The 24,077-nt window shown below is 58.4% G+C and overlaps 2 protein-coding genes across 7 annotated transcripts; one reads left to right on the top strand and one right to left on the bottom strand.

The window, feature by feature from the left end:
- The first annotated feature begins 6,386 nt into the window (after positions 1 to 6,386).
- Positions 6,387 to 13,731, top strand: PEX10 (peroxisomal biogenesis factor 10). Of its 2 annotated transcripts, none has more exons than XM_026005173.2 (7): positions 6,387 to 6,854; positions 7,958 to 8,126; positions 8,540 to 8,620; positions 9,091 to 9,497; positions 10,629 to 10,804; positions 10,966 to 11,101; positions 12,168 to 13,731. In XM_026005173.2, exons 2-7 carry the CDS (start codon positions 8,015 to 8,017, stop codon positions 12,234 to 12,236), a joined length of 981 nt encoding a protein of 326 aa, XP_025860958.1. In that variant the 5' UTR covers positions 6,387 to 6,854; positions 7,958 to 8,014; the 3' UTR covers positions 12,237 to 13,731. The 2 variants fall into 2 exon arrangements, with proteins under 2 accessions (XP_025860958.1, XP_025860959.1); XM_026005174.2 differs by having other exon boundaries at positions 12,085 to 13,731.
- Positions 13,680 to 24,015, bottom strand: RER1 (retention in endoplasmic reticulum sorting receptor 1). 5 transcript variants are annotated; one of them, XM_026005175.2, is made up of 7 exons: positions 23,787 to 24,015; positions 20,518 to 20,605; positions 19,323 to 19,427; positions 17,945 to 18,044; positions 16,595 to 16,673; positions 15,219 to 15,354; positions 13,680 to 14,627 (listed from the first exon to the last, which is right to left on the bottom strand). In XM_026005175.2, exons 2-7 carry the CDS (start codon positions 20,596 to 20,598, stop codon positions 14,538 to 14,540), a joined length of 591 nt encoding a protein of 196 aa, XP_025860960.1. In that variant the 5' UTR covers positions 20,599 to 20,605; positions 23,787 to 24,015; the 3' UTR covers positions 13,680 to 14,537. The 5 variants fall into 5 exon arrangements, with proteins under 5 accessions (XP_025860960.1, XP_025860963.1, XP_072587158.1 ...); XM_026005178.2 differs by having other exon boundaries at positions 20,518 to 20,599; positions 23,787 to 23,933; XM_072731057.1 differs by having other exon boundaries at positions 23,769 to 23,919.
- Between the last annotated feature and the right edge of the window lie 62 nt (positions 24,016 to 24,077).

The following is a 24,077-nucleotide window of genomic DNA, read 5'->3' as shown; positions in this document are numbered from 1 at the left end:
GCCAACTCTACCTCTACAAAAACCGAAGAATATTTATTTTATGCACACGTGATCAGTGGGTTATATTATTCAGTAAGACCGCATCGACAGAAATATTTTAGATGATCAATTTTCACATCTAACGTAGTAAACATCACATAATAATACCCAGGAGCGGGTCAGGATTCACCAACCAGGATTTACCAAGCCCTGATGGGTGCTATTGGCCGATTTCCATGTAAAAACGCCCTCGGCAGCCAATTTCCCGCCAGGAAGAAACACGGTCATATCCCATCCGTACTCTGGGCACAGACTCAACTGCACCAAGATAAGGACACAGATAACAGCAAGATGTGACTAATCGGGAGGCGAGCAGTGTGACTGTTCATTACCTTGCTTTTTAAATAATTTATATGTTTTACATAATTTGATTAGTTTAATTTGATGTTAATAATGGCCGTGTGTCACAACACAGCTGGCTCTCGACGGTCCCAGCAATGGCTCAGACTGGAAACCGTGCTCCACTAATACTGATTTTTAAAACCTGCAGCAAAACAACACTATCCACGCTGAGAACTACCACAAACAAGAGATGCATCCTGAACTGCCGCCAGGACAGTGGGAAGACCAGACAAGCCAACGGCAATCCATCCGGCACCAGGAGTGGCCCCAGAGGCTCTCACAGTTAGAACTCAGCTTGAAACCAGCCCTGCACAGCCTGAAGCCTCCCTATGAGCCTTGGTTTCTTCACCCCTTAGAGCAGGGTCCTACATGCCCCTCCCCCACAGGAGACGGCAGGTGCGGTGTCCACCTTCCACCTGCCAAGGGCCGGCGCCAGAGGAGCCCAGCCTGGCCGGCAGACATGGGCCCCTCCTGGCCTTCACCCCAGGACCGCCGTGCCTGGGCCTGCTCTCTGGTGCTTGTCCCAGGATCACAGCCCATAGGGGCAGGGCCCAAGTAATGGGGTTTCACCCCACAAAGGGAGGCAGGCCCGGGAAGCCCCCATACCCACCAGCAGACCAGAGCCCCTCTGCCCTGCCTGAACCCCACCTTCTCCACCCAAGTCACTTGGGGCCCAACAGGCAGCTCCAGGTGGAGACACAAAGGTGGTGATAATTTTGTCTCCACCCTTAGAGCTGGGGGGTTGAAATGGAACCACACGGCCCAGGGCCCAGGAGGGGCAACAGAGACTCCACCTTGGATGCCACGACCTGACAATGAAATGCTGGGTCTTTGGGATGGAGGCAGGAGTCTGCTGACAGCGAGAGGTAAGTCGAGCCTGGGGGCAAGAGGAAGGAGGAAGAGGCACAGGGCACGTCCCCACATCCCTGTGTCCTTAACCCAGCACACGCTAAGCTCCTGACCAACGACCAGAGACCAAGGCAGCCAGTGAGGTCTTGGCACCCACCCCTGACCTGCATCCATCAGCCAACCTGCTGTAAAGCTCCAGAACAGAGGAGGTTACAAAGGGGCTCAGAGGGGCCCAGGGGCCGGCCAAGCCCAGGCTCGGGGCTGTGAGCAGCACCCTCTTCAGAAGAACAGCTTGTGCAAAGGCTCTGTGGCAGGAAGGGTCCTCTGATCCATAGAGCCAGGGCTGCCAAGGAGCTCCATGTCCCAGTGCAGACTGAACCTACGGGCCCGTCCCTGCTCTTCCCTCACTGTCCTCACAGTGGAGGCACGCCATGGCTTCCCACATCCCACTGCTAGACGGGCACACAGCCAACAGCAAATCAGACATCCATCTCCCACCGCCAGCAGCTTCACTGTGAGCGTCCACCTTGACCATGCCATTGCAGGCCTGCCAACGGCACCCAGGACCACCCACGACCTGAGGTGGCTGGCTGGGCAGGGGCATAGAAGCAGGCAGACCGCAAGGGAGACAGAGGGGGTCCCACGGGTCCCAGGAGGGAGGAGGGCCACTGAGGACCGCAGGCCTCAGAGGCCCAGCCACGGGGGTGCCATGACCCCGACAAGAGCAGTTCTGTGGAGGGTTATGCTCTGGGGTAGGTGCATGGCTGGGGGGATACTAGTCTTCGGAGCCACTACTGAGGGGTGGGGAGCAGACACTGGGGCATCTTGGACAGCAAAGACGCTAGCACTCGAGGGACATGGGGCCCAGGGTGGGGTGTCCTCTAGCGGGATGAGGTGGGTGTAGGGGTACTGGGGGCCACCTTGGCCATCCCTTGCCCCCCTACCCCCACACTCTGTGCTGTGCTCCCCTCTGGTGCCCATTTTATCAAGGTTTTCAGCACTGCCCTCAGGGCTCTCAACCAACCCTAGGACAGGGCAGAGAGACTGCAGCTAGGCCCACCCACGCCCATCATCCAAAGACGCGTCCTCCACCCAGAATCCCAGGCCTCAGGGACTCAGGACAAAACACTACCACCTTTGTAAAGGGGAGTGTCCAAAGCCCACCAGCCTGGCCTCCACCGAAAGCCTCCTCCAGCTGCCCACACTCATGGAGGAGCTCCCCTTGCCTGCCCCTGGCCTGGTGTCCCAGGCTGGTGCCCAGGGCCACGCAAGGCTGGAGAAACAGCACACATGCCCACCCACTGCCCCGACCCCCACGGATGGCCTGGGAATAGGGCTGTGAAATCCAACAGGAACAAGAGGGCACAGAGACACCTTCTAAAGTCCCACAGGCCAGGCCCCCCCTCACCTGACGGCACCCCAGCCGCCCCTGAAGATCTGGGCAGCTGCCCGGCCACCTGCTGTGGGGGCCTGGAGAGATATCTTAGCCGAGTCACAGCACAACCCTGGACGAGATGGTACCTGGAGCCGTCCTTGTGGTAGAGGCAGTGTTCACCTAACAGGGCACCCCTGTTCCCACATCCCCACTTCCTGAGGTGCTCATAATATCTGTGGGCCCTCCAGGGCCAAGTGCAGACCTAGACTCTATCCTGTAGGCCCAGAGCGGTTCAGGGCCACAGGGGGTGGTGAGGCAGGGACACTGTGTGGACTATAAGGGTGCTTAGCGCACCACACACCCAGAGCTCCCAAATCCAGTGGGCGACTCACCCCTCGCCGAGTACCTGCTCAGTACTGGCCTTTGGTGACAGCAGGCACACCTGTTTGTCCATCTACAGCCTGTAAGCAGCCCATGAGCATGCAGCAGGGCAGGAATACCCGGGGCCTCTTGCTGGACGTCTCAGCTCCTGGCCACTGGCCTCTGGCAGGGCCTCTCCACTTGGTGGAGAACCCAGGGCACAGCAGGCCACAGCCGGGCTGTACTCAGGCATCTCCGCCCCCCAGGAGCGCCCATCCCTTGCTCACACAAAGCCCCACAGGACTTGTCACTTCCAGACACTCACGCCCAAGACCCGGAAGGCCATGGGCCTTCAGTAGCCTCACTTCCTCAACTCTGAAACTAAAATATCCCGGCTGCCTCTGTCTGCCTCACTGGTGAGCACCCTGAGGTGCCCAGAGGAGCTGGGAGGCACTGTTGCCCTCAGCGGTTTCTAATCTCTGTGGATTGGAACAAACCTGTGAAGCCCACGCTCCGAGTGGGATGCAGCCAGAGCACGGGAGACTCAGAGTCCCGCCCTAGAGGAGATGCTGGCAGGACGGGTCCCCCGGGGGGAGCCCTGTTGCAGGCAGGCCAGCACCTGCTCTGGGACAAGCCGGGAGCTGGTCAGGAGTGCCCCAGACCGACCCTCCTGGCACCAGCACCGTCAGAGTCCTCAGCCCCTGCTCCCCAGGATCCTGAGCCCACAGGCCCACAGGCCCACACCGGCCAGCACACGTGCACACTTCCTGCAGTTCCCAGAGCCTGGGGAGGTGACGCCTCTGCTGCCCCCCTCGGCAGGTGAGGACGCTGAGCCCCAGGGAAGGTGGGGGCCGCCAAGGGTCACAGGGCTATGCAGACACGGCAGCCCAGCCCCCAGCCCCACAATGAAAAGGCTGCTACAAGGAGCCTCCCACCACGGGAGAGTGTCTCCCAGAAGCCTCCAGCACTCAGTCCCTCAAAGGTGGCCACCCTGCCCACAGCCCCAACCAGGGCATGGCCCAGGACAGGGCTTGCCCTCCCCGCACCCTGGGAGGGAGACCACTGTCCTGGCTGGAGTGAAGACAGCATACAGGTGACCCATGCCACTCTCAACACCCTGCTCAGACGATGCCCTCCCTGGTCCATGGGTCCTCACCCTGCAGGGGCCTGGACTTTCCCTCCCTGCCTCTCTTTCTTTCTCTCGCCAGCCCCATGAGAGGCCAGAAGGATGACCCATCACCCCAGCCTCTTGTCTGGATAGAGCACTCCCTCTCCTTCTGCCAGTGTAAAGCCTCCTCATCCAGGAAGCCCTCCTGAATTGTCTCCTCCTTGGGCCCTTAGTGTCTTCTACCAACCAGCTCAATCCAGGATGATGGGCACAGCTACATGGAGACCCCACCCCCACCCAGCAACAGGTGAAATCATTAGGATACAGATCTGGGACCAGACAGACCTGGATTCCCCAGATGTGTGCTCTGACCTAAGAACAGCCTCTCTGAGCTTTGATCTCTTAGCTCTGCCACATGATGCAACCGTGTCCCTCCTCAGCCTTCAAGTACGGATTCCTGTCCTGGCTCCCGTGAAACCCTGACCATGGCCCTGAGTCCCAGAGCGCCAGGCTGGCTCTGCTCTGGCCACACAAATGGTTCCGCCAGGAAAATACCAGCCCAGGGGACACAGTGGCCGCCAGCCACCCACCTATGCCCTGGAACCACTGACATCACCTCCCAGACAAGCCCAAACCCCAAGCCCAGCCTCTATGTTCTGGCCTCGTGCCCTGACCCCACCTAACAAGCCCCTGAGGGGGCACTGCTTGGGACTATCCTGTAGCCGAAGAGGCCTCTGCTGCAGGCGTTGTCAGGAGACCCAGTGTTGTACAGCCCTGGCTCTGTTCTGGAGGTGCTGCCCGTCTGCACCCAGGGCTCCCCTCTCCGCCTCTCCCCCCCCAGGCTGCCCCCACCCCATGCCCACCCCCTGCCCACTCCATGACCACTGCACACCCGTACAATCTGGTGGAGTGAGGTGCATTCCTGGGGCTCTGAGCCCTCCAGGCAGCCACAGGGTAGAGGAACCTGTTCTCCGGGTTTGTTCAGGAGCCGCTCCCCATAAAAGGCAGCAGTGCCCACCTCTCTGCACCACCAGGGTGCATGCCCAGTCAGGGGCACCCAGGCCCAGCACCCAGACATCCTGTGTCCCCCAACATCTCTGCCTGGAAAGCGCCCACTCCCAGTCCCAGAACTGGGTGCATCCCACTTGGCATGTGACAAAATGATCCCAAGCCCTGGGGATTAGGGGATGTGCTGAGACCACCTTAGTGAGAACAGGGACAAGCTGACCCACCGTGTTTCTCTTGAGTGCCTAAGTGCTCTAGCCTTGGCGATACAACAACCAGCCGTGCAGGAAGATTACGCCAGGCAAAGCTAGCCTCTCTGGTGAAGCAGAGGGGCACAGACAAGCTGGCCAGCTGACCACTGGCTTGCCCCCTAGGCTGCTGCCTGGTGGAGGTGGGAGATGAGGCAGGGAACCAGGGGTGGGGGGTGAGGTATGCGACAGGGCTCAGGGATGGGCCAGAGCAGGTGTCCTGGAGGAGGGATAAGGGACACAGCGTGCTGAGAATCACACTCCTGCTCAAAGGGTGGCCTGTGGCCCAGGGGACTCGTGCAACACCACAGCAGCCTCCTAATAAACACCAACTAATTCTACCAGCAGTCCCATTTCAGAGGATTAAGGCAGAATGTGTGTGAAAGCTCTCTGGAAGTGATCAATAGCCTGCTGAAATCACAGCTGGGAACGTCAAAGGACACCTGGGCAACGTCTGCTCAGCACGGCCCGTGGCTTGGCTTCCACTGGACACGGGAAGCAGCACACTTAGGTGAACAGAGCGGCCCCTGACTGCAGGCCCAGCCAGGGGACGGCAGCCCCACATTGGGGCTGGACTCCCGACAGCCAGCTCCAGCCGGCACGCCAGCCACGTCCCTGACGTCCACACGGCTCTCTACCTTCCTGCCACAGGGGCTCAGGGTCACTCCGCCACCCCTTGAATTCTGATCCAGATTCTCTCTTTGCGGTGAAACTCACTCCCCAATCCCCTAAAATTCTACACACTGACCCGGTAGAGCAGATAGCGATGGGCCAACGGCACCACCTGCTGGCCGTTCTGCACTGACTCCAGCCCCAAGTCCTCCTAGCAAGGACCTGCTGCAACACCAGGGAGACTGAGTCTGAGCAGGGCGGACCCAGGTCCCGCCTGCCCAGAACACACACTTGGTCACACCGTTTCTGGCCTTGCCCTGTCCAGGCGTGGGGCTGACCTGGTGAGTTGTTGGGAAGGTGCAGTCCTGAGCAGGACCCACCCGTGGGCGCAACCGGCCAGGGAGGGAAGGGAACCTCCACCAGAGTCCACTGGGGGCCGCTGGACACTGAGCCTGCCTGTGCAAACCCACACGCCGGGCGTCTTTGGGACCAGGAAAGAGCTCAGCGCCGCAGACTAGTATATGGAATTGGCCAGAAACTTGAGAAAGCCGCAGGGTCTTTCGGCTGCCCACACCCCCCAGGGCTGAAGGGTCTACCCTGGGTGCCAACCGAAGCTTCAGGCAGCCTCTGCCTCCAGGAAACAGGGGCGTGGGCACGGGGCCTCAGGAGCAGCAGGGACTACGGGAACCACCGGGCAGTGCCTTCCCTCTAAGGGGCCTGCCTACAGCCCGGGACCTCCGGACGAGCCCTGAGCCAGTCCCCGCAGCCGCGCCGCAGCCGTCAGTTCCTGCCAGCGGCAGCAGAGGGGCGGCCCAGAGTGGCGCCCGTCCCGCCCCGCACCCTCCTGGGCTCCGAGGCTCCCTAGCCCCGAAGCGAGGCGCTCTAGAGCCGAAAGGGCCAGCGGCTCCCTCCCCAGGTCAGTCGGGTGGGGCCCCGACCGCACCCGGCACAGCCCCGCCCTTCCTCCTCCCTCCCTCCCATTCCCCTCCCCCCCTCCCCTTCCCCTCCCCCCCTCCCCGCGCGAGTGCGGCGGCGGCCAGCGTCTGAGCCCCTCCGGGAGCGGGTGGCTGAGGGGCGGGGCCCCGCTCTCCGCGACCCGACACACCAGCTTCCGGAGGGAAACCCCACTCCCGGGCCTGGAATCTGGCCGGCTACGGCCCACCCCCGCGACCCCGTCGCCCCCCTCCGCCCCCTCGGAGCCGCGCCCCGGACCCCGCGAGCGTCCACGTCGCCCCCCGCCCCTCGCGGCTCCTCGAGGCCCCGCCCCAGCCCCGCCCCAGCCCCGCCCCGCGTCCACGTCGCCCCCCTCCGCCCCTCGGAGCCCCGGACCCCGCGAGCGTCCACGTCGCCCCCCGCCCCTCGCGGCTCTTCGAGGCCCCGCCCCAGCCCCACCCCGCGTCCACGTCGCCCCCCCTCCGCCCCCTCGGAGCCCCGCCCCGGATCCCCGCGAGCGTCCACGTCGCCCCCCCGCCCCTCGCGGCTCCTCGAGGCCCCGCCCCAGCCCGCCCCAGCCCCGCCCCGCCTCCACGTCGCCCCCCCCCCTCCGCCCCTCGGAGCCCCGCCCCGGATCCCCGCGAGCGTCCACGTCGCCCCCCGCCCCTCGCGGCTCCTCGAGGCCCCGCCCCAGCCCGCCCCAGCCCCGCCCCAGCCCCGCCCCAGCCCCACCCCGCGTCCACATCGCCCCCCCTCCGCCCCCTCGGAGCCCCGCCCCGGACCCCGCGAGCGTCCACGTCGCCCCCCGCCCCTCGCGGCTCCTCGAGGCCCCGCCCCAGCCCGCCCCAGCCCCGCCCCGCCTCCACGTCGCCCCCCCCCCTCCGCCCCTCGGAGCCCCGCCCCGGATCCCCGCGAGCGTCCACGTCGCCCCCCGCCCCTCGCGGCTCCTCGAGGCCCCGCCCCTAGCCCGCACGGTCCGCCCCTAGCGGGCACCCGTCCCTCCCGCCGCCCGCGCCGCCCGCACCGCCCAGGCCCCGCCCCCGCGCTCTGACGCACAAGGTGTGAGCCGCACGCTTGCGTCATCAGGCACCGCCCCCCTCGTGGGCGTGACCAGGCTCGTGGCCGGTCCTGGGAGCCGCCGCCATGAGTCCCGCGGCCGCCAGCCCGGCGGAAGTGGTTCGCGCGGCGCAGAAGGACGACTACTACCGCGGCGGGCTGCGGAGCGCGGCGGGCAGCGCCCTGCACAGCTTGGCGGGTGAGCCGGGGCCTGGGACGGGGCAGCGGGGACCCGGGAGTGCGTGCGTGCGGGGACCGGGGTCCGCGGGGCGGCGCCGACGTGCGAGCGGAAGAAACGGCTGGTGGGTCCCTGACGCTTCACTTGTTCTGCGCCAAATGCCGTTGTGGGCGCTTTACGAACACCCGCCGCGCGATCGTCCGAACGTCCCTCCCGGGGGCCCGGTGGACGCCTCCCCTCTCACGGGGGTGGCCGGGATCCCAGACACGTCCTGGCGGCCCTCCCGAGGGGCCGGGGGGTACCTGGCTGCAGGTGCGGGGCAGGGGGCGGCCGGGGGGAGACCCGGAGCAGCCCGGAGGCCATGACGAGTCAGCCCGGTGGAGGAGCGGGAAGCCCCGGCCGGACCCTCACCGCGCCCCGCCTCCCGGTCTCAGGTGCAAAGAGGTGGCTGGAGTGCAGGAGAGAGGTGGAGCTGCTGTCGGACGTCGCCTACTTTGGCCTCACCACGTTTGCAGGTGGCAGCTCTGGTGGGACCCTGAGACCAAGGGGCCCCCAACACCCAAGCCCGGAGGGCGGTGGGGGTGCTGCCGGCCGAACAAGTAGCCCCGGAGGCCTTCCCCGGGGGGCCCCGGCGTAGCCCGGAGGTAGTCTCAGGGAAGGAGGGAACTCCGAGGCCCTCCTCTGGAGGCCAGGCCCGGCCCTAAGTTTCTCATCTTCTCTCTTCCTTTTTGTGTTCCCGGGGCCCTTCATCTTGCATGCTGGCCAGGGTGCCCAGGGACTGTTTCTCTGTGGCTGAGCCCCTTGGCTCAATGGGGGATGCCGGGACTGAGCTCTGTCACAGGGCAAGGTCAGGGGCGGCCCCCGTGGAGCGTTGCGCTCTAGAGGAAAGGCAGGGACCTGAGAGCAAAATCCAGTACAGAGAGAAGGATGGCAGATCCCTGCCTTAATTTTTCATGTGAGTCACTCCCACCTCGGTATCTGGCAGGCTACCAGACCCTCGGGGAGGAGTATGTCGGTGTCATCCAGGTGGACCCGTCCCAGAGCAGAGTGCCCTCAAGGTTGCGCCGTGGTGTGCTGGTCGCCTTGCACACCCTCCTGCCGTACCTGTTGGACAAGGCCCTGCGGCACCTGGAATGTGAGCTGCAGGCCGATGTCGACAGCGCCAGGCCCTCACAGGGCAGCCTGGTCCTCGGGGGGCGTGGCCGGTCGGGGGCAAGGCACTGGGTACACCAGCAGGTGGCCCCCCTGACGGAGCCGCAGAAGAGGACCTTCTTGCAGGCCGTGATGGTGTTGAGGCAAGGCCTCAGTGGCCTCCAGCGGCTGCATGTCGCCTGGTTCTACATCCACGGTGCCTTCTACCACCTGGCCAAGAGGCTCACAGGAGTCACTTATGTAAGTTTTCAGGGCTGTCCACACTTGTTCGACTCTGTTTTTAGGGTTTCTGCCCACCAGCATGATTACAGGGCCAGAGCCAAGGTTCTTTACTGAGAAACATGGGTTTTATCACGTCTGCTTGAAAGATCCCAGAAAGTCAACCCTGAGTGTGAGGCGTGCCAGCCTCCCCACAGCCAGCACTGGGAGCCTGCCTGAGGATCCAGGCCCCTGGGCTCCATGTCTGCTCCTTCCCAGCTGCCCTGTTGGAGGGTCAGGTGTAGTGATGCCTCCTGTCACTGCGAGGACCTTCCCTGACCTGAGCCTGCCATCCAGCCTTTCCTCCTGTTTCTCACCTGGTGCCTTTGCTCCCGGATTCACCCGGAAAGTCTCAGCTCCGGCGCCTGATCACTGGAGGGTCACCCCCTTTCTTGCCTAGCTTGGCAGCACTGTCCTAAGCATGTGCCTCCCTCCTGTCCAGTCCAGTCCCTGCCCTCAGGGTGCACACTTACAGGAGCCAATGGCTCCGGGCCCCCAGCAGTGGCTGGGGTGTGTTCTGAGCTGCCACATGGGGGCTGGAAACACAGCCTCAAACTCTCCTGGGGCCTTCCCTGCATGGGCACAGGGTGTGATTGGGGGGTTCCCAGGCTGAGGGAAGGGAGACCAGAGGTGGAGAGGAGCTGACTTTGCCTTCATGCATCGCTAGCTGCACTGCACTGGGTGGTCCAGCGTCCCTGGGGGAATTGGGTTCCCTTTTGAAAGCCAGAAACTTCTCTTTATGTGAGAGAGAGCCTGGTTGGCAATGTCTACTTGTGAGACTTTGCCTCTCATCCCCCAGGCAGTTTTTCTCAGGATTCTTTGCCAGTGCCTTATTCTCTGAGATGTAGTTCCACTGATGGACCTCACCTCCCAAGTCCTCCTCTGCAGCCAGAGTGACTGCAGACTTGGAGCCCTATGGCCGTCTTCCTCGCCTCGCTCAGCACTCAGCGGAGATGCCCTCGTCATTTCCTGTCCCCCACGCCCCTGTCCCAGGAGGGCGGGTTTTGGCCTCATCCTATGGGGCACTCTAGTGCCACTGGGAGGCCTGGCCCCTAGGCTGTTCAGTGCTTTGTGCCAGCTGATCATGTGACTGTGTCTTGGGGTCCTCCACAGCTTCGTGTCCGCTCCCCGGCTGTGGAGGACCTGAGGGCTCGAGAAAGCTACAGGCTGCTAGGGCTCGTCTCCCTGGTGCACCTGGCCCTGTCCGTGGGTCTGCAGCTGTACGGTTTCCGGCAGAGGCAGCGCGCCCGGCGGGAGTGGAAGCTGCACCGCGGCCTGTCTCACCGCAGGTGTGGGGGCGGCAGGAGGGCACAAGGTCCTAGCTCAGCTGCTCCAGCCTGGGAGGTGGGGGCAGTGGCTGGGCGCTAAGCAGACCATGGCTCCGAGCAAGGGCCACATTTTGCAAGGGCTTCTGAGGGTAAATTTTGGTGTCTCCCTCCCCTTCCCCCAGGAGCCACATGGAAGAGAAAGCCATTTCCAGGAACTCCGTGTGTACGCTGTGCCTAGAAGAACGCAGACACTCCACCGCCACACCCTGCGGCCATCTGTTCTGCTGGGAGTGCATCACCCAGTGGTGCGACACCAAGGTGGGCGTGCACGGGCTCTGTGAGCAAGTACATGGGCTGGCCCAGGCGGCCGCCCAGGAATCCAGAAGCCTGGCCCAGGCACCTCTCAGGAGGGATGGAAGGCTGGGTATCTTTCTAAAGCTCCTTATGTGAGCAGTATACGGGACAGATCTGGAGTCAGTCAGCATGCTGCACTGTGCATCTGAGGCATCGTGGGGAGGCGGGCAGCGGTCGGGCTATGAGGCTCCCTTCCTGGAGTCTCCCCCATCCTGCCACTCCTTGGGAGCCCTGGCTTGCCAGCACACGCGGGGCTCTGTCCAGGATGCCCCACCACGACCACCCACATGGGAGCCCTCAGAATGCAGAGCCGCTTGCCCCAGCCTTTCAAGACCTCAGGGTGGTACCAGGTGACCAGAGCAAGGGATGGTGGGTTCCTGGGCCCCCACCAGCCCTGCCACCCAGGCTCAGGGTGGGAAGGGCTGCACAGATGAGGTGGTGATGTGCACCCCACAGTTGAAGTGGCCTGTTCACTTTCTTCCCTGAGGGCATCTACCAGTACCAGCCGGCCAAGGGGCCCCCCTCAGAGCCTGTGTCCAGGGTTCACAGTGGCTATGGCCTCAGGGCCCAGCTGGAGCTGGTATAAAATTAGCACCTGTGAAATGTCTGTGCTATGTGGGTCCCACAGCTGTGATTGCACAGCCTCCTCTTTGGGACCCCTGCCCCCCCTTTCCCCGTTCCCCCCAGAACACAGGTGCCACCTCCTGTAAGTGGCCAGCCCCAGGAAGGAACGCCTGTGGGGAGATGAACTGGCCTTCCTGGGGACAAGAGATTGCAACCTGTCCTTAGGGGCAGGGCTGCCTCCCTGGCCTGGTCACTGCTCCTGCCCCACTCTCCAGGGTTAAGGCCTTCTCCTCAGGTTTGTGACTTCTGAGAAAAGTGATTTTTTTTAAATTGTCTTCATTGAAATGAATAGAGGTGTGTGTACATTGCATGTGTCATTGCAGATGCCAGTGCGGGAGGGCCTGGGAAGGGGGCTCTGCTGGCCACAGCCAATGTGACACACACACACCCCCGCCCCTCTCTGCAGACAGAATGCCCTCTCTGCAGGGAGAAGTTCCCTCCCCAGAAGCTCGTCTACCTGCGGCACTATCGCTAACCTGACCAAGGACAGGAGCCCAGGAGTTTTCCTTAACGTCGGGGGATAGACGTAATCTCTCAAAGTTACCTTTATGTGCACAGAAGTCCTAGAATTCTCAAATTTTATCTCCTGTCACATTAAGAGACTATGCCAGCAGCTCAGGAGGACAGAGGCCGGATCTGCCTGGAAGATGGCTGGTCCAAGCCTTTGGGCTGAGTGTGGCCCACCCACCCAGTGAACCCCTAAGCGCACGGTGTAGATGGCAAGCAGCAGTCGGAGCAGAGCCCACCTGGGGGGCCACACCACACACCCCCTGTGACACACTGGGGTCACTTCTTCAACAGCTAGACTCTCGGACAAGGTTAGTTTCCCCTCCTTTCCTCAAACTGGTTTGGAAAATGAGTTTCAGAAACAGGACCAACATTCATATGATGAGAAAGATTCTCAGGCAAAGGGTTGGGGTTTGACCTGAATGGGCAAGTGTGGGGAAGAGTGGACGAGGGTCACCAGTGGTCCGTCCACCAGCACCGACAACCTGGAAACTTTGCCATCGTCACCAGAGCCAGGCTGCTTGGTGGCTCGGGCACATCCATTCACGGGAGTAGAACTCCAAGATGCTTTATCTCCACTTAAGACATGTGGTACCTGTCTTTTAATATGCATTCAAGTTTGTTTCCCATTTTAGACAGTGGCAGTCTGCATCCTGGCTGAGCTCTGCTTGGAACCTGGGGATGTGGTGCCAGGCTGCTCAGGTTCTCCACACCTGCCCCACAGCTGCCTCTCAGAGTTCAGCTCTCCCCAAGGCCTGGGAAGCTGGCTATTTGTGCCAGGTCACTGCTGTGCCCAGCCTACTTCCTGCCACTTCTTTGTTACTTTCAGGTCTTTAAAAGTATTAACTTGTGCAAAAGACCAGACTTTGCCATAAGCTCCCTTAAGAAACGAGCTCCACGGAAGCAAAGGTATATTAAGAAGGCCCTAAGGGTGAACCAAAGATCACCTTCATAAAGGGCAAAAACCTGCAGTCAGGATGTCCCAACCCTGGTGTGAGGCCACAGTTCTGGCTTCTGGCAGAGGCCTATGCAAATGGCTCTGGAATCTGACCAGAGGTATCAAAGGTACTGAACCCATTCAGAACATTTAAGTACCAAGGTTTAAACATGGGATCAGGTGTATGAAAGATCTTCATGTGGCCTCTTAGAAGCAAGAGGAGTGCCACTTTAGATATGTAAAAATTGGCTCCAAAAAGCCAGTGAACATATTCAGTGCCTAAACCCCTAGGACGGATGGAAAACTGGTCAGAGCTATGAGTCTGCACTGCTGGAGGACACCCATGGGCTTGTACCTTGGCACCTGTGCCCCAGTGACTGTTCCAGCTCAGCCTGGGGAATTTCAGTGCACCTCCCAGCTGGGCTTACTCACAGGCAGTAAGCTGTATAGTGTTTCACATAAAGACTCCACAAGAAAGGGGACACTGTCTTTAATAAAGTTGGAATTAAAAAGTCACTTAGTAAAATGTTTACGAGTATTTGTTTTTATCACATCAAAAAAGTTGACATGCGGGTCAGAGTTCTGTTTTCCTGTAGAAAGTGAGAAGCCATGTTAAAACCCACAAACTGGTCTGCCCTTACCAGTTGTTCTGTAAAGGGGCCACTGCATGAGAACTTCAAATTAATCAAAAACAACTCTTCAGGTATCAAAGAAATGTGTCAAAATAATTCCAAACAATTAAAATATAATATATATATTTATAATTCCAGGCCCCCAAAAAGCAATCATGGTAATTAAGAACAAAGTTTTGAGTCATTATGATAGAGACCAACTTTAAACATCTCTGGTGAGATAAAATTGGGAAACTGGCATTAGAACCCCAGAGTTACTCAGAAATCACCTTTCAAATGTTCTTCCAACGCACAGGAATCAGGTTAGCATCATCCTCCAGCTGAGTGATGTGGCCAAGGGTGTCCTGGTTGGGGCAGCTGGGGTGCAACCCGGCTCCTTCAGCGCAGGTCCGTTCCAAGGCCACACGACAACCGAGACCGCCCATCCCTCCCCATACCCCTGCTCAACTGTCCACCCCACCAGCAGTTTACTAGAATTCTGTCCGTTTGAACACTTGAATGTCACTGAAAAATAAATCAATGCAATTTGGTTTAAATGTCAGTTTCTTCAAGAACCTGATATTTCAGTTACAAATAATTGAAGCTCCTTTTTAAAAAGAAAATTCGACTCCCTCGAAATCAACTACTTTATGTGAAGGAAGAAGGCATTGTTACAATGGCTGAGAACCGTCCCCAGACTGTGACGGGCTGGGCCAAGTGTCTAGCTCGCAAACGTCTTGCCTCCGTCTTCCTTCCCCTTGTATGTCCTCTTGCCATGCGTGAATGGGATGTACCGGTACTTTATCATGTGCTGGGGACAAACAAACTCATTTTAGAATGGCTTCGTGATGAACTATGTTTTCTCCAAATCTGAGTCCTGATCTTCCCTACACAAGGGCAAGTCCCCTCCCCGCCAATGACACAAAGTGACACAGTAAAACCCTCCTGGGGCCCAGTGAGCCGGGCTCTGGAAATCCCGAGGGTCTGGGAGAGGTTCCGTGACCTTGTGCATGCAGAAGGGCTAGGGCTGGGCGGGGGACCCTGGGATCTACCAGAGGAGTGGGGGGGATAAAGCTGCCCTGGGATCTGTCTGAAGGTAAAGTCAGCACAATACATGGGGACTGTCCAGTGGGCCCTGGGCTCTGAACCCCCAGGACGACATGGCAGTGAGGACAGCATGGCAGAACAGGGCCTTTCCCAGCCAGGCCCCCAGAGAGCTGTCCGTGGGCTGGACAACCGCACTGTGGGCCAGATCTGCGCTGGGCCACCTTGGTGGGAAGGGGATGTGCCGCGTCCCTGTTGCAAACCTGCACAGAGCTTCATGATGCTCCAAGTACAGACCAGGAAGATCCAAGCAGGGCTTTCGGCGCTTCCCCGTGCGGCAGTGCCCACCCGTGCTCACCTTTATTTGCCTCTTCATGGTGATACAGAAAAGCATGATGAAGTACATCACCAGGATGGGCCAGAACACTGGGACATTGAAAGCCTCAAAGAAGGTGCAGGCCATGGCCACGAGGATGCCCTTGGTCGCCGCGTGCCTTAAAGCAGGGGAGGTGGTCAGTGTGGCCTGGGGCCACGGCAGCACCCCTCGTGGGGCAGTACTGGAGGTGTGTTTCTACAGGGCGCACCACATGCAACCAGACACGGCATTCCCTCGGCCCCTTGAAAGCCCCCAGTGTGCTTCCAAAATTACAGAGCATGAAACATTTAGTGAAGAGGCTGCTAAGGCCAGCCCAGGCGCCTTGGGTCTGCCACCTGGACTAGCCCCCCGCCCCAGGCTGTGCATCGCTCACAAGACCCTGGTGGCACCCCAGCCAGGCAACTCCCTCCAGCTCAGGCCTAGCCCACTGGACTCCCAGCCATACTGGAAATGCTCCTGGGTGCTCCCTTTCCCGCAGGACGAAGGCCAGCTTCCCGGGGGACTTGCAGGGCCGTCTTGCCTGCTTTCTGCTTGCTCCCCCAGCAGCTCCCCCAGCTGATGCCCTTCACAGCCAACCAGCAGACTTGGCAGACTTGCAAAGTACCTGCCACACACCACACACGGCACCAGGAAGCAAAGTAGAGGTGCAGCAGCTTGTTCCCCTCGGTTCTTTGCTCCAGCAAATACATGACAGACAAGGTCACAGCCTTTACGCTGTGAGGGTCACCTTCATGCATGTTTCATGCATGACAGCAGGGGTCACCTGTCCACCTGTCACACTTGTCCTCGTGCAACATCACACAGATGTCACTACCTCCAGGAGGCCTGGGGGACAAGCCAAGTCCCATCCAAGCCCCTCCCCAGAGCGTAGCACTTCCAGTGAAGGCAGATGTCCCCAAGGCTGCACCTGTCCTGGATCTGCACAGACACCTCAAGCAGGAGGGTGGAGGAGGCTGTCCGCTCATGCCAGCAATCAGAAGGGGTGCCGTGTGAGGAGCAGCACACAGGCCAGCCAGTCTGCCCAAGGCAGCCAGACCCTACACACACATCCCTCCTGAGGCCCATGACAGCAACATACACAGGACCCTCTGCCCCGGAAGCAAAGAGCACTGGTGCTCACTTTCAAGTGAGAGAAGCCAGCAGGCACTGCGATCTCTGAGAGGCCCCTGTGACCTGCCTCCACACCCAGCCAAGCACAGCATCACACTTGGGATGAATGTTCAGAACACACACAATAAAACGCTCATTTCTTTAAGAAGTCTTTGCTGGCTAATGAGAACAAAACCCCTCTGTTCTCAGTCTTATTAGCCACACCAAGGACAAGTGTCTTTCTCAACTACCCTTAAGAATTAACTCACCAAAATTTAAACTCTGGAAGCCTTCGAATAAAGGGCCGGAACTCCTCATTCTGTTTGGTTGGTAATGAGGGGCCGTCATCTGAAAGGCAGAACGTCAGTGAGATGGAGCGGGCGTCTCATCCATCTGTTCCCATCACTACGTTTATGAGTTTCTCCCTAAAGCTTCTGAACCAGCCCTCCTGTCGTACGAAACATACATTTATGTTATTTAAGCAAACACAACATGGGAGCCTTCAGCTGATTCAGAAATCAATTCACTGCTTTAGAAGATTCAAAATAGAACTTCTTTTTTAAAAGAATTACACATTGTAAATGATTGCATAAAAATTAAACTGCAGAACAATCTTGAGGCACACATCAATTGTAGCACACAAAGGCAGAGAAAACATTCACAGAAGAGAGGCAGGAAAGACACACAAAGCTATATCTACTCCTGAGAGTCCAACTCAGCACCCCCCCATGGTTGACCTCCCCACCCCCACTGAACTGGGTGTAGTCAAGCCACCCTGCCTGGCCCTGGCCCTGGCCCCACCCCACCCTGCCCCACCCGACTCCAGGCAAGCGTCTTCCCCAGCTACACACAGAGGAAACAGGTCTCATCTTCTCATTCCCCCAAATGCCAACAAATGGAAGTGTTGTTTCCTTTAAGGTTTTCATTAAATACTCCATAGAGAAAAAACCACAGGCTGCTGGTAACAACTTGAGCAGCATGGAGAAAGCATCTAGGACTTGGGAGTGTGTGTCTGCCGGCACAGAGGAATCCACCCACAGGCAACTGCGCCTGGGTTTTCCCAACAGTGGTGACACGTGCTGGCAGGAGCAACCAACTCCCCATTTGTGCCCCCCCACCTCCCTCCTCCCCAGCTGGACAAGCAGGTATGGACTTGGCCCTCCTACCTGGCCCAGGTCTGGCCAGGAACAGGGTGAGCCAAGAACTTTTCAACTTGTCATCCTGGGGAATCAGGGAGTGCACCATCAACAGTGCCCAACCATGGAGGGTCAGTATCCCGGTGGCCACTGCTGGTCCCCAGGAAGGGGACCTACCCAAGGAGCGCAAATATGCGGGCTTTGTGGCGGGGGTGCCACCCTCCCTCGCATGCACACTGCCTGTGATCTCGGTCAAGTCCCTCGTCCACAACACAGAGTAGCGGGAACACCCACCCCACGTGGCAACAAAGGTTTAATGACTCCATCTACATCCAAGATTCTCAGTCTGTTTTAAAAACCGAGAGAACAGTCTCAGAAGTTCAGATTTCAAAGACTTGTGGAGAAAATGAGGCAATCTGTGAAATCTACAAAACCACAAGCATCCCGAACAGACAGAAGCAAGGTGGATAATCTCTACTGTACCTGAGTCCTCCATCAGGGAAGGGTCCACTTTGGGAGAGAGAAAGGCTATGAAAAGATTGAGGTGGTAGATTCCCAAGGCGTAGGTCACAATGTACCAGCCCTGCAAGAGGAGGACACGCGATCAGTGATGCCCCCCAGCAGCCAGGCTCCAAACCAGTCCCTTCCAGTAACTCACAACCTTGTATCAGCTGAACTTCAGAGCACCCACAACCTACCTCCAGTCTGGGGACTGCAACAAGTGACAGGCACAGTGACAGTTTATCTCAAAGTACCTTGTGAGTGGGACAGTGGACAAGCCGCAGTACAAAGAGCCACCTTCTCCGAGGGTCCGGGTGGGTGCAAAGAACGCTGGAAGCCACCAGCTCCCCACCAGGCATGCAGCAGAAAGTCACACGCCCGAGCCGTGCCACACCTTGGGGCAGATGTGGGCCGGGCAACGGGTGCCGCTGGTGTGTACACCTGGCCCAGGCCCAGACCCTGCCTTACCAACAGCCACCTGAACCGGAATATGGGCTCTGGGCCGTCACTCAGGATACGCTGGCTATGACTCGTGCTGGTGCACCCCTCACACTGCCACACATTGCTCAGGGGTGTTAATAATACGTGCCCAGAAGAAATCCAGAACCGGAAAATCAGGAAATCAACAATGAGATTAAAGAAATGCTGCGGAGGGGCACCCGGGTGGCACAGCCAGTAAAGCATCAGCCTTCAGCTCTCAGGTCCTGGGATCAAGTCCTGCATCTGCATCTGGTACTTTTCCCTCTGCCTTTGTTTCCCTCACTCCCCCACTGGCACATGCTCTCTCAAATAAAGTCTTGAAAAAAAAAAAAAAAAAACGTTGTGGAGCCAAACTCTCCTCAAGAGATGCAAAGAAATGGAACACCCGTACAACATCGTACAATGTGTGTACTTGCAATTAAACTCATTTCTAAATGAAGTTTATCCAATTAGACCAGAATGCACCACGTTATCAATTTTAAAAGCCAAAAACATGTGCAAACACAATGAAATCCTTGTGCCTTAAACCTTCTCAAGTCTGAAAATTACAGATGAGATGTGGGAAGCTGACGCACCTGAGGGGTGCCAAAGCAGGTACGAAGTTGGTTTAGAAGACAACTGTATCCCCATCCTGCCTGTGCCCCTAAATTGAGGCCTCTGGGTCTCTCTTTCCATCAGAGAATGGACCGAGTCCCAATCAAACAAAAACCCTGAAGACTGTTACAGTAAATGGAATGTCAATTTTAGCCAGCCTGCACAGGCTGCATCGTCACCCTGGACCCTACTACTCCAGAAATGGGGGAAAAACCACCACCCCACCCAAGCCTACATTTGGATGGCGTAGAGATGGCATGGGCTTTGGCCCCCGGCCCACACCTACCTGTAGCAGGTAAACTCGAATCATGTAGACAAAGCTCAGGCCCAGTGTCACTACCCATCGCACGGCTGTGTAAGGTGTGGACTTGTCTAGCCAGGACTGATAGATCTGGAAAGACAAGGGTTCACGTGCACTGTGGAGACTCTGCGCTGTGTACCGAAAAGCATACTTCCACAAGCTCTTGCTCTGCACTTTAGGTCAGCAACAACAAAGCAGTGACTACGATTAACCCAAATTCCTGACACAGGTCCACCCCTCAAGCAACAGTGTTACAGAACAATCTCTCACAGCTGACAACCCTGTAGCATCAGCCTGAGGGCTCCCTCATTCCCTTCCCAACCCCTCCCCGAGCTGGCCCCAGGGTGGACCCTGCCTCTGCTCTCAGGCCAATCAGCCACAGCCTGACCTCCCGCAGGTGTGGAGCTCATGTGTGGAATTTCCAGAAGGAATCCTTGGCTTCACCCATATACACACATACATGTGCGCAGATACATGTAATTAGCAACATATGTGTGCTGTTTAATTTTAATTTTGAAATTAATTTAAATTTTTAAATTTTTAATGAAATATGTCAATAGTTCATAAAAGTACCCACCGCCTGGCTTCAATAATTATAAAGTTTTCCAAATACTCTTTTTTAGTTTTAAAAATATATATTTCTAATTCTAAACCAAAACATCATATCAGTATATGCACTTGTTCACTGAACCAGACTTCCGTACTCAACGTGTGATCGTGACCGTAGCAGGCCTTGGCACAGCCCACAGGTACAGCCCACAGGTACAACCCACAGGTCAGCGCAGAGCTGGGCCAGGGGGCATAAGAGCCCCCCTCCCCCTGCCAAGCGGACATGGAGGTGGGCAGCTGGGATAGAGGACGGTAAGAGCACAGCAGGGGCCACCGCCATGCCACCCAGGAGCAAAGGCTTAAAAGGTTGTTGGTGGGGGGGGCCGACAGAAAACAAGTGTATGGCAGAGAACATCTGTGGCCCCAAGGCCAAGACCACTGTCTGGCACTTTACAGCTGTGCAGAGGGAAAGTATAAACCGAGGCTGTGGGAAGGCTCGCTACACTCCTGCTGGGAAAGCGAGTGGCCAACACACAGGTCCCTGCAGAAAAATGTCCTAGAGCCAACCTTTTCTTCCTCAGCTCAATTATCTGTTCATCAAGTCAGTTTTTTCACCCGTGGAAAAACCAACCTGTCCAAGTCTCGTGAAAAATCTGTACACGACAGAAGGTTTCCCATGGACAGAATCTCCAACACTGTCACCTTCGGACATTCTGTAACTGAGAAACAAAACACTTTAAATAAAAACATTCAAGGATCTTATCACTTTGCCCTAATTTCATTAATGCCATCAGGCAAATTTTTTCAATATTCACTACTTGTTCCTTCTAGTGTCTTTGCCATAAGTCGTCCAGGAAAAAGAAATAAGAGGGGTCCCTGGGGGGCTCAATCGGTGGAGCATTTGACTTTTGGTTTCAGCTCAGGTCATCAAGGTGGTGAGATCGAGCCCGTGTAGGACTCCATGTTCAGCAGGGAGTCTGCTTGAGATTCTCTCTGCCTCTGTCTTTCCACCTCACTCTAAAATAAATAAAATCTTTACCAAAAAACAAACAAGTGACCCCAGTGGAGAGCCAGAATGGTACATGACATACAAAGCAGCACTGGATGGACTGTTTCTGCTAATATCACCCTCTTGTTGGTCCCCAGGAGCTGCCCCTGCTGACCGTGGAGTCCTATGGATGGTCTCCCTGGTACTGGTCCACACTACAGGCTGCTGCACCCATGTCTCCCTCCTCTGGTCTATTCCTAGGGCTCCCCTCAGCAACCCCTCTTCTCTGGGCCCAGCCCTGGGCTCTGTCTAGGCTGCTCCTCTGCAGGACACCAGCAGTCAGCTGGGCAAGCCCTGGTCCTCTCAGGGCCTGGTCCTCCACCCCATGAACAGGAAAATGCACACGATTTCCAGGGAGGGAGCCAACCGTCTGTGCCCCAGTTTGTCATCTCTAAGTGGAATTGATCCTATCTGCTCCTGACCATTTCAATGTGCCTGCCACTGTGGATTCCATGGGGAACTAACTGATGAGAACCTGATAACCAAGCGAGCTTCATTATCTCTATCTTGCTAAGGAGGACCGAGTCTCAAATACTTCAAGCCACTGACCCAAGGTCAGGAACTGCTCTGCATGACTGGAGTTTCTCTATTGGAGTATGCTGTTGCCCACACCAGAGAATTGAGGTGCTGGTGAAGATGCCCAGGCGAAGCTCACTGCTGCACCCCAAACCTATGCACAGCACCTTTCCCAGTAAGTAGCACGACAGGTCTTGGCATGGAAGCAGACACAGACTCCAGCTCCCTATGTCCAAGGCACCTGGGCTATATAGCGGTGTGGCCTCATGGACACAGCAGCCCGTCCCATGCAGACAGGCAGCTCACAACTGCTACAGCGGCCCCAACGGCCAGCTTGCATGTGTGGCTACAACCCGAACCCACACCTGCCTGGGGCCATGGTTCCCAATCACATCCTCAAGGCAAATGCTCAGAACATCCTCTTTTCAACGTGAAGTCAGCAGGCTTAGGTGACTCTAGACCTCAAAGGAAAAACTTTCCAATTACAACTGAGATACTGAGACCACCTGAGCAGCCCTGCCATGCCACAGCATCCGGTCTATGTCACACCAGTTGCCGGAGCCACCATAGGATGGGCAGAGGGCCAGGAGTGTCAATGGGATGGAGAAATGCCCTTTGCCCTCACAAGACACAGGAAGTACTGACAACTGAGTGAACTGAACAGATGAATCACGGCCCTGGGCCCCATGTCTCCAGGAGGTGCGCTTTTACACCTGGGTGAGAGGATCCTATATTGTATGAGATTCCCTGGGATGGCCAGCCTCCCTGTCTGGGCCAGAGACAGGGCAGCAGAAAGCTACATCAGTGATACTCCTTGTCCTGGGGATCTTCACAATTTTCTTCTTTTATTTAGGACCAAGCGTTCACCATGAAAATGCTTTTACTTGAACAGAAACAGGAAAAACTGTCACAGAGGACACGCCTGTTGAGCCCTGGACCCATGCACTCTAGCTGGAGACGTCCGTGGCTTTTAAATGAACGTCCTACCAGCTGCTGATTGTCTGACAAGCAACACATACATCGTTGCATGGCCTCCGCTGTCACAGAGACTTGAAGCACGCCAACACCAACTCCGGAGTCAAGCTGTCCCCTTCTGGAGTCCGGTTCCATCACTTCCTATAGCAGTGTGGCACAAGCGACCCTTCATTCCAAGCTGCGACATGGGGTGACAGCATCTGGGCACCATCCTCAAAGGGTCCTTGCAGGGACCCGGCCGTGAGCGCCGAGAACCTGGCACCCCGGGACTGGGAGGCCTCCTCCGATGGGCGGCCATGCCTGTGGGTTGGGGCCAGGCTCCCCCCAGCTCCTCCCACTGCGATCCCTTCCCTCTGCTCCGTCTGAGGGTCACCTCTTCAGAAAGGCCGCCCTGTCATCCATCCCCAGGTCACATCACCTTGTTTTTACTTTAGATAACCAACCTTTTCCGACCTTCCTAGTGTTTCTTTATTTCCTATTAGAGCGGGGGGGGGAACCTTGTCTGGGCCACGGTTGCGTCCTGCCCCCTAAAAAGGCCTGCTACACAGAAGGTGCCAATAAACTACCTGTTGGATATAAGTGCTTTATGCTCAATCACAAAGAAAACAGTCAAAAACAAAATAAAGGCGTCCCAAGGAAAGTCCGCGAGCGTCACGCCTGAGGCCGCGCACGAATCTCTGTGGGCCCCGTCCGGGCCCCGGGCCCCCGGCCCCAGCACACAGCAACCGCGGCATTTCCAGAGCCCAGCTGGGCATCCGGGTCATCCACTCGCTCCTCCTCCAGGCCCACCTGCAACCTCGGTGCCGCTCCCTCCGCTCAAATGCCCTTCCGCACGTCACTCACTGGTTCTCGGCGACTCCCGCCTGCGGACACGGCCGCCCTGAGGTCTCCCCGGCCTGACCTCCCCGCCCTCCGAGACCTGCTGGCTCAAGGGACTCTATCCCCGCCGAGGGCAAGACCAAGTCCACGGGAAAACTTCGGGCTCCCGGCCGCCCGTACTCGGAGGACACGAGGGAGCGGAGCCGACGGCGGCCCCGGACGAGGGCGGCTGCGGGGGCCCGAGAGCCCGGGCTGCTGCGGCCGCAACCTGCAGCGTTCCTGAGATCACCTTGAGCGGCCGCACTCCCACCCAGACCCCGCAGACCAGCCCCGGGACCGAGCAGGGACCCGACAGGAAAGGGCGGACGTCCGCCCGCGAGCCGGAGGGTGGCAGCCGACCCCTCCCGGGCCGCGCCCGCGGGCGGGGGCAGGGGCGGGGGGCGGTCCCTGCGCGCCCCCGGGGGCCCCGAGACCCCAGCCCCGCGCCCGCCCCGCGCCCCGCTCCCAGCCCCGCCCGCCCGGACCCCTGACGCCGCCGGCACCTCGCCGCTCCCTGCGGCCGAGCGCGGTCTCCGAGGGCCGCGGGAAGGAGGACGCGGGCAGGCGGCCGCGCCGGCGCTTCGCACGGTCCGGGAAGGGCCAGCCGAATACTTCCGCTCTGTCCCGTGCGGCACCGCCTCCGGAGCCTCCAAGATGGCCGTCGGGGCGGAGCTAGGAGCCTCCAACCATTTCCGCTTCCGGTGCAGGTGCCCGGGCCGTTGGCGGGGCGGTCCCCTCGACGGAAGGGACGTCAGCGGCGGAAACGCGCCGTGCTGCGCATGCGTCCTTGTGTC

Source organism: Vulpes vulpes, chromosome 12 (genome assembly GCF_048418805.1).
Source record: "Vulpes vulpes isolate BD-2025 chromosome 12, VulVul3, whole genome shotgun sequence".
NCBI classification, from domain to species: Eukaryota; Metazoa; Chordata; class Mammalia; order Carnivora; family Canidae; genus Vulpes; species Vulpes vulpes.
Note: the sequence above shows the minus strand (reverse complement) of the source record. Positions and strands in the feature narration are given on the sequence as shown.

Bases quoted from the DNA above. Each gene is read 5' to 3' on its own strand.
- PEX10 (XM_026005173.2), top strand. From the start codon at position 8,015: ATGAGTCCCGCGGCCGCCAGCCCGGCGGAAGTGGTTCGCGCGGCGCAG. The intron at 8,127-8,539 runs GTGAGCCGGGGC...TCCCGGTCTCAG, and splicing joins CGCCCTGCACAGCTTGGCGG to GTGCAAAGAGGTGGCTGGAG. The intron at 10,805-10,965 runs GTGTGGGGGCGG...CCCTTCCCCCAG, and splicing joins CGCGGCCTGTCTCACCGCAG to GAGCCACATGGAAGAGAAAG.
- RER1 (XM_026005175.2), bottom strand. From the start codon at position 20,598: ATGTCCGAAGGTGACAGTGTTGGAGATTCTGTCCATGGGAAACCTTCT. The intron at 16,674-17,944 runs GTACAGTAGAGA...TCTGCCTTTCAG, and splicing joins TTCCCTGATGGAGGACTCAG to ATGACGGCCCCTCATTACCA. The intron at 15,355-16,594 runs GTGAGTTAATTC...CCCTGCTTTAAG, and splicing joins CTTCCAGAGTTTAAATTTTG to GCACGCGGCGACCAAGGGCA.